The sequence below is a fragment of the Triplophysa dalaica genome, chromosome 12 (genome assembly GCF_015846415.1).
Source record: "Triplophysa dalaica isolate WHDGS20190420 chromosome 12, ASM1584641v1, whole genome shotgun sequence".
Taxonomy (NCBI): Eukaryota; Metazoa; Chordata; class Actinopteri; order Cypriniformes; family Nemacheilidae; genus Triplophysa; species Triplophysa dalaica.
The window spans coordinates 4947501-4956547 of record NC_079553.1 but is presented as its reverse complement, the minus strand read 5'-3'; the positions used below and the strand labels follow the sequence as shown (position 1 = coordinate 4956547).

At 39.9% G+C, this 9047-nt stretch overlaps 1 protein-coding gene across 2 annotated transcripts in view; it reads right to left on the bottom strand.

The window, feature by feature from the left end:
• Window positions 1–374: 374 nt before the first annotated feature.
• Window positions 375–9047, bottom strand: part of ldlrad4b (low density lipoprotein receptor class A domain containing 4b) — a 42743-nt gene continuing 34070 nt past the window's right edge. For both annotated transcript variants that reach the window (XM_056762954.1, XM_056762955.1), the window contains 3 exons: window positions 8392–8546; window positions 6735–6785; window positions 375–5246 (listed from right to left, as the gene is read on the bottom strand). In XM_056762954.1, the coding sequence (XP_056618932.1) occupies window positions 4704–5246; window positions 6735–6785; window positions 8392–8546 (749 nt within the window). In that variant the 3' untranslated portion in view covers window positions 375–4703. The remainder of the gene's footprint in view (window positions 5247–6734; window positions 6786–8391; window positions 8547–9047) is intronic.

Genomic DNA, 9047 nt, shown 5'->3' with positions numbered 1-9047 from the left:
TGTGTGAATATCCAATGTATTTCTTGGAGCAAAATAATAACTATTTAAATTCATTAAAGAAATGTTCAAACTTGGGTTAAAATAAATATTGGATAGCAAAATTACCTTTGAAGATTGTTATGTTGTCGTCTTAGATTTTAGGATCCAATTCATGTTCAGTAAAAATAATTGAATGCAGAAAACTAGCTAATAGTGTGTAGTACTGTATGCAATTGACCAATATTGGTATCGGCCCCAAAAACTCCTATTGATGCATCCCTTTTTGGATAAACAATCTAAACAATATCAAAAATAACTGCTAGTTTTTATTAGCGTCATTTAAAATCTTTAAAACCAAGGTTCATTAAAAGAAAGATGATGTAGTAGTCTTTGAGAACTGGTACATTTTAGTTTATTAGTTTTACTGCAGTTTGACAACAGCAGAAGTACAAGCATAAAAGTTTGTCTATAACAGTAATTTAGAGCAACGTATCGATTACATTTTTTCGGAAAAACAGCATTGCAGTAACAGACCTTAGGCTTAAAACCCATTAGTTACATCACAATGGTTTAAATAAAACAAAATACAGTATTAAAGTGTGAGTATGTACATGTGCATGTATCGAAAAGTATGCACACACATGAACATACAGAGTAACATAAACTCAGGGAGATATTCAGTATAAAATAAAGGTCGGTGATGATGTGTTGCTCTGTGTAGTTCTGAATGGCTACACTCAGAAGCTTTTCACATGATAAGCGTCAGAGTAAATTACATCTAAACCATTTCAGTTATTAGTTCTCCGCGTTTGTGCAAGAAAAAAGCTTTTTTTGTAGCTCTAAAAGCTTCTTAGTACATTGTACATTTCTCAAAATGTCACCAACTGCTGTTAGTCAGGTGCTTGTAGTCAAAATGGCATTGCTATGTACATTATATAACTATAGACATGCGAATACAAGCTACTGTACAGTGGAGCACCGGCACATAAATATCTGCAATTAAAATCATTTTTTGCTCCTATACACCACATACACGAGAATGTCTGAAATATATAACAAAAATAAGAATGTTAAAACTACATCTCTCATTTGGTTCATTATTAAACTTTGCAGACAGGAAGCACAACACAGGGTTGCATGACAAAAACCATGTATCTGTTGGGATTAAAATGAACATGTTTTATCACAAGCCCTCAGTGTTTTTTGTCCGTGAGTGGGAGTCTGGCACCGTTTGGTGGTCAACGATTCTATTATCCGTGGATTCCAGTTTTGTAATTTACTTTGTTAACTTGTAACTTAACTACACTGTTTTTCCTATCAAGGATGTGTGTGTCACATATAGTTGGGGCAGTGTTAAAAGCACATCTAAATATTTCTTGGTTGTCGCAGAACATCCGTTTCTTTCATACTGTAGCAGGATGTTACTCAAAAATCTAAGAAGTACTCTGTAGTTTAGTATTTTCATAAGTGTCTTTCTGAAAAACAGCACATTTGAACCGCAGGCATTTACAAATCTTGCCACCGTGTTAAAATCTTCATCAATTACAAATTGTTACATTATTAACAATGTCTTTTTTTCTCTGGTGTCTACCCATTGGGTAGGATATGTGCATACAGACTGACTTTATTTACAGCACCTTACAAATAAAAGGTTTAAAAAAACATCACACAGAAGAAGAAAGCACCATTGGAAGTGAGGCACGGCTAAGGTGGGAACTTTTAGAGTGCAAGTGGGTTCCTACGTCGCTCGAAAACAACACGATCAAATAGGCACCGGTTCAGCTTGCGAGTAACATGCAAACTCCATGGACAGCGGAAAACAGCCGAGAACAAGCGCTTTCAAAGAGACGAATGAAAACCAGACAACAAAGGGAAGTGTTAACGCGGGATGGTGAACAGATAGAAAGGTGAAACATAAAAGTGCAGCGGATGAAGAAGCAGCATAACAGCAGCAAAAGCGGAAGCAGCAAACTGATAAATGGAACGTTGAGCTCTGCGAGAGAATGAGGACAGAGGGACACGTAACAGGAACGGGGCTCTTAAATTGGACATTGTGCTCGTTTTGCGCCATGTTCATTTAACCTCTAAAGAAGTTACGTTGTCTGTGCTTGACAAGACCATTCATACACCGTTCCAGCATCTTTAAGGAACAGTTCACCCAAACATTCTCCAAATTCCTTCGTTCTGCTGAACAGAAAGATATTTGGAAGAATGTTTGTTACCAAACAGTTCTTGGATACCGTTAACTAACATTGTTGAAAAAATGCTTATACATTTCTATGCTTTGTTGAATGCAAAAGAAGATATTCTGAAGAATGTAGGAAAGCAAACAGTTCTGGGGCACTATTGACTACCATTGTCAATTTTTCCTACTATGGTAGTCAGTGGTGGCCAAGAACTGTTTGCTTTCCTACATTCTTCCAAATATCGCTCTCTTTATTCATTAAAACAAATAAATACATACAGATTGGGAACTTGAGGGTGGTTAAATGATGACAGATTTTTTAGTGTGAACTGTCCCTTTAATCTATCTGTTGAGATTCTATAAATCCTAATGTAGATTTTCGATTTGTTCAGTCTGGTTTATATCACGGGGGTCCATATGACAGATGAAAACAAAACCCCAACAACGGCAGAAAAAAACAAAGCCAACTAACACAGACGCACACATAAAAAAAAAACACATTTCGATTGGCTGACTCTAACATTCTGCGTACAGAGTAGCTTATAACGGTGGATGTGTTGCTTTTGAAAAATGTTTGACCATGACTCCCAGGTAAACACACGTAAGAGTATAAAAATCTCCATGGCCACAAGTCCATCTGTCCTTGACAGGCTATGCGGTGACTAAAAGCAGGGGCTCAGTCTTCAGTCTCCTTATTAAAGGGTTTGTGTGCACTAACTGTTAAGAGTCTTTGGGGTTTCTTCAAGATTCTCTCAACCTTTGGACCAGATTCAAGAGCTCTTGGTTTAGAGCAACATTATTCATCTGGGCCTAAATGATTGTGATCAAGGTTAAACTGAATGCAGATTTCTGCTCAGAAGTGTTTGGGTGGGAATGAGAGGGTCAACACATGGACAGGAAAAACAAAGGTGGTGTCAGGGTTGAGAGTTCATTCTGACTGGGCGACAAGGGGAGATTAAACGCAACAGAGGATTGCTGGGTAAAAATGGATGCTCGTAACATTAGCCCTTGACTACCATATTCTGAAACCTGATTACTTTTCATTGGGTACCAGATGATGGAGGATGCAAAGGGGTTCATCACACTGAACCGTGTACTAGACGTGGCAGCTTGAAATGGAGACTGAAATAAAAGCAAAGAAATCAAATGAAATTCACAACAGTACAACGCTGGATACCTTTATGGGTGTCTGATTTTACAGTTGTTACTTACAGACAAAAGTGCAAAAGGCATGCAATGGTAACTTTAAAACTTAAAGGGATAGTTCACTTAAAATTAAACGTTTGTCATCATTTGCTCACGCTCAAACTGTTCCAAACCTATACAGACGTATTTGTTCTCTTAAACACGCACACAAAAATCATTGTCACACAAAAAATCATCGTTTTCCTACTCTAGTTGTCAGTGGTGACCCAGAATTGTTTAGTTAAAAACATTCTTCCAACTATCTTTGTGTTCAGCAGAACTACATTTATACAGGTTTGGAACAACTTGAGGGTGAGTAAATGACAGAATATATATTTTTGGGTGAACTATCTCTTGAATGATGTTAGAATCAGATTCCAGCTATAAAATATACGTATAAATTATTTTTATTTTAAGAAAAATCTAAAAAGAGCTGATGAGCAACATACTGAAACACGCTACAGTGAATTTCTCATTCCAGACCCAGAGTAACAGCTCATAACATGTCAAACCTTTACAGTTTAAAAAGGCTTATTGTCAACTGGGCCTCCAGGCAGCTGACCTCAGATCAGCTCGAGTCTGTGAAAGTGTCACCGGTTAAGGTCGATGAGACTATAGCGGGCTCTCTGTTTTCTGTGCCTCATTTAGATAAAGGCTATTTTAGGCTGGATCAGAGATTTTTTTCTTGTGCTGAGGACAGACAAGATCACATCTCTCTCATAGAGAGCATGCATTGAAGCATATGATCAGATCTATATGAAGACAAACAGTACAAACAGTAAACACGTACGTCACCCCTCGCAACCCCCCCGCGCTTCCCCATATTCCTCTGATTACCAACAATAGTGCAATTTCACAGAAGGGTTTTGATTAAAATGTATAACAAGTCTTTAAGACAGTCGACGCCCCATGACACCTTCCATATAAACTTGGCACTAGGATTTGGATTTACACCATTTTGTTCATGCTGCACAGATCTCGGTCTTAAAAACAACAAAAAAACCACACAGCCAGCGTGTCACGTGTGGCTTGGGCAGGAGGGGGGCGTTTAAGGGGATACGACGATAAAATATAAAAAAAACAATAACAACAAAAGCCTGTCTTGTGCTAGATATTTTTTTTCTGATTTGTCGGCTATGCGCAAGTCAACAAAACTCCAGATGTTTGCACAGCTGATCTGAAAGAAAAAAAATCAATTTTGCTTTAGTAAGCGCAGCTCCACATTGTTTTTTTAAACATGGTTTTGCGTTTGTTGCTATTAAGCTCTGTTGTGCATGGGAGTGTCAAAACAGAGAACCCATTTTCTCTGTATGGTTGAAGAGTGGTCCGCCAATCCTGTGCTTGCCCCGCCCATTCACACTAACTCCTTTTGTCGGCCCATGCTCAGTGCTATTGTGCTCTCTGGGCTGCTTGGATTTGTCCGGCCCCTGGGCAGAGTTTGCAAAGTGACGGGCGGGTTATTGCTGTGCTGGTGGAGGTAAAGTACTATGCCCGAGTTCTGTCCGATCACCTGACTGTAAGCAGGCGGGGGGCCCTCCATGCGTCCGTGGTTACTGGAATTGGTGGCACTGATCCCAGAGTTGCTACTGGGAGGGCGTGGCCCACCGCCGCCCCCTGAACTGTGCATGTCAATGAGGTCGCTGTCGAAGATGGTCCGGTTGGGTGGGGCGCGTACGGACTCTCTGTTGAGCTCCAGTTGCTGCTCGGGGTCTCTCAGCTGCAGCGTGCAAGGTCCCTGGTACGGCGGAGGTTCCTCTCCGTCTGACAGCGAGATGGTGGGCGGCAGGTCGATCTCGTGTTGCAGGTACGGGTAGGTGGGCTGGAAACGTCTGAAGCGATTATGCTGCATGAAAGTGGGAGCGGTAAAACGGTCCCTAGGCTGAGGAGCGTACACCACCTGCAGAGAAGAGCGGGAAAAAAATCCAAAAAGAACTTCATCTCAGTTTTAGAGGAGCTGATGTCATACCGTTAATTATAAGATAATGCTTTAATCCAAAAACAGCACAGCGAGGAAAGCTCATTTATCAATTCTTCATCTGTTTAACCTACAACCGAAACAAACCTTCATCCATGCGTTGCTGTATAAAGTTGGCAAAGTGTAAAATTCACACAAATTATTTCATAATTTTTAATTCCAACCTAAATTATATATATATATATATATATATATATATTATATATAAGAAATTTTGAAGGCAATTTTTTTTTAACCTACATTGAGGTAAAACACTTTTTTAGGATGGTTACAAATGTTGTCACCATTTCTGTAGAAGACAAACCAATATTTATTTTGTGTGCATAAAATGGTAGTCAATGGGGTCCAATGTTATTTCTTCAAAATATCTTCTTGTGTTATGATGAAGGAAGTACAGGTTTGGAATAACAGTGGGTAAATTATTAAAATTCTGTCATAACTTTATCACTTAGTTGTTCCAAACCAGTATAAATTTCTTTGTTTGTTTGAACCCAAATATATTTGGATGAATACTTGTAACCAAACAGTTCTTGGACCCCGTTGACTAACATAGTAAAAAAGTACAATGGTAGTCAAAAGTGGCCCAGATCTACTTGCTGTCCTACATCCTCAAAATATATTCTTTGTGTTCATCAGAACTAAAACAAAAATTTGTATTTTCCTAGTATAATAGTAGTCAATGTGGTCCAAGAAATGTTTAGTTATAAGCATTCTTCCAAATATCATTCTCCGTGTTCATCAAAACAAAGAAATGTATACAGATTTGGAGCAACTCGAAGGCGAGTAAATGATGACAGAATTTGTATTTTTGGGGTGAACTGTCCCTTTAAGGTATAGATAAGACATTTATTTATATTCTACTCATGCCAAATCCATGCAGATCAATCATGACCATAAATTTTCACATAAACTCACCGCCAGGGCCCAAACGTAAACCGATCCCAGTTCAGACATTACTATGCTAATGTGTAGCTGATAAAATATCATTCATCAGAGTGAAATCTGCATGTCAGCCTCATTACGGCTGGGGCCACGTTTATGTCGGCGAGCTTCAGCCCGATGAGTGGCAATTTGCGCATATAGACTCAGAGTGTCTGGACTCTCAGACGACTGTCTAGACGCTGCCAGAGGAGGCTGAGAGATTAATGAAGCGCTGAGAGGCTGCGTCCCGGTGAGAGGGACACCCCCCACCCCAGACACAAACAATTAATATATGCGTGCATCCATCCTCGACGCACTTTAGTTTCAGTGCAAGCGCACATATACAGTCACACAGATGCACCCTTCCTCGCACACACCGTCAAAAAGACAACACGCATTTGAGACTTCACTGTTTGTTACAGGCAGATGAGCTATTTATACAAGAGAACAACAATCCTTTAAAAGCCCACACATAAACAGACAGCTTACCTCAGATGCCCCTTGCCTCAGCCCATTATCTGATGGCCACAAAGATCCCTCCTGCAAACAAGCAGGAACATAGACAGATGTAATATTCATTGATTCGAGTTGTAGTATAAGTTACGATTCTAATACATTTAAAACAACAGCATGTAGCCTTTAATGGGATAATTCACCCACTCTTGTCATTTCAAACCTGTATGGCTTTCTTTCTTCTGCGGGACACAAAAGAAGATACTTTGAAGAATGTCGGTAACAGAACAACGGCGGTACCCATTGACATTGTTTCCATACAATAAAAGTGAATGGGTGCTTCTGTTAGAAGAAAGAAGCAGAAGAAAGAAAGCCATACGGGTTTGAAATCACAAGAGGGTGAGTAAATGATGACAGAATTTGTATTTTCGGGTGAAGTATCACTGTTAGTATTTTCTTAAATTAGCAAAGTTTCTTTTAAACATTTAAAAATGAACATCAACACAAAATCCACAAACAAATGGATGTGATAGGTGACTTTAAAAAACAAAAACAAAAAGACTCTTTCAAATCAGAACAACAAATCATTCTACGTCCCCGTACAGAGCCTATTTGTTACACCCTCGTAATATTCTGCGTCTTCATATATTGAAAATAAAAATCAGAGAGCAGCATTCTCCAGACATCCCTAGCCTGCTCCCCTCCTTGGCTCCCCCCCTCGTGGTCCCTCATGAATGAAAAGTCTCAGTCACTCAGGAGACATTTCTCTCCGGCGGATGATGCAGTGGTCTGCGTTTGACTGGCGTCTAGACAGAACCGCTTAATATAATCAACATGTCCTGGTCTCTGAGGGACACTGCCATTGTGTCTTCCAAAAAACTCTTTGGCTTTCTGAAGGAGAAATGCATCGCATGTCCTGATGCGGCATTCGGTGTTCAATGTGAGACAATCTATATTCTGTCTGCTTTTACCACAGCGGGTGCTCTAAAGATTTCAAAGGCTTTTTGATAGTGATTGTAGAAACAGGAAATGAAGAGGAGAGAAGATCTCGTGTCACCGGCATGTACATCTTGGCTTGCACGCAACTTGTTTGAGAACCTTCAGGCCACAGCGTCAACCAGCGTTTTGAAAGCGTTCATCTAATATAAAAGATGGTCTTTTGTTTCTTGCCGTCTGTCTGCCTGCTGCAGAACCGTATCGAAAATCCTCCCTTTGGCGAGATGAGACACCCACACATGCGGCGCTCTCTCTCCCCCGCTCAGTCTAGTGCTGCACCCTATTTTGGATTAGATGAGGGAGGGCTTTCCAGAAGTAAACAAACTCACACACACACTTGAGAGACTTTTAGGTTGTGCTGAACAAAGCACTCTCCAAATCATAAAGTGCTGCAACCTTCTCAGATAAAAGCTCACTCGCGTAAGATGTCCGGCTGGGATGAATTACTGATGGACTCGGATATATGGGGTACTGGATAAATAACTGATGAGCACAAACCTGTGAATAGTTTTTACACTTTTAAACATTTTCCGATGTGACGATTGAGTTGTATTGTCCATGCTAGTTTGAACGAATGAAATTACAAAAATACTTAGGACACCGTCTTCCATCGGTCAGACAAACAAACAGACTGTCCTATTGGATGTCAAGTTGACAGAGACTAAAACGATTGGTTAGGAAAGATAGAGAGTCTCACCGGCTGCAGAGAGAGATCTTGACTCTGTGCCTGGCTCGCCCGGCTCAGGAACGACCACGTGGTGAGTTTATAGTGGTTGAGCAGGCACACGACCACCACGACCATCACAGTCATCACGACGATTATGATCACAATCTGCACAAACTCCAGTTCAGCTGCAACACAAAAACAATAAAACAGAAAGCATTTAGACACTCATAAAGTGTAGGTCTTGTTATGACCAGAAGATGGCAGCAGAGTCAAGCTGCTGTGCATGAATCATATGGTTTCCCAAATTTGTAGAATCGTCTTCCAGAAAAGAGCCATTTTGAGATGGAAAACAAGAATAAAAGAGATCAAAGTAGATTAAATAAGCATTACAATAATACCAAAAACCATGAAGGAACATTAAATAGCTGCTGTGGTATGTGTGACTAAATTAGACAGACTATAAAGTAAATAAACAAGTGGACAAAGTGTCTAGTACCATAAGAGGTCCAACAAGTGCCATGTTTGATTGTATTTGAGTGAATAATGATCCTAAAGTTTGAAGCTCGTGTCCATTTTTGTAAATTCACAAGTCTTTGTCTGCAAAAGTGGGTTGGAAAACCATGTGATGAAGTCAAACACAGCTTGATTCGTGTTTCTGAAAAGCCCGTGTTCTGTTTGAACACGAG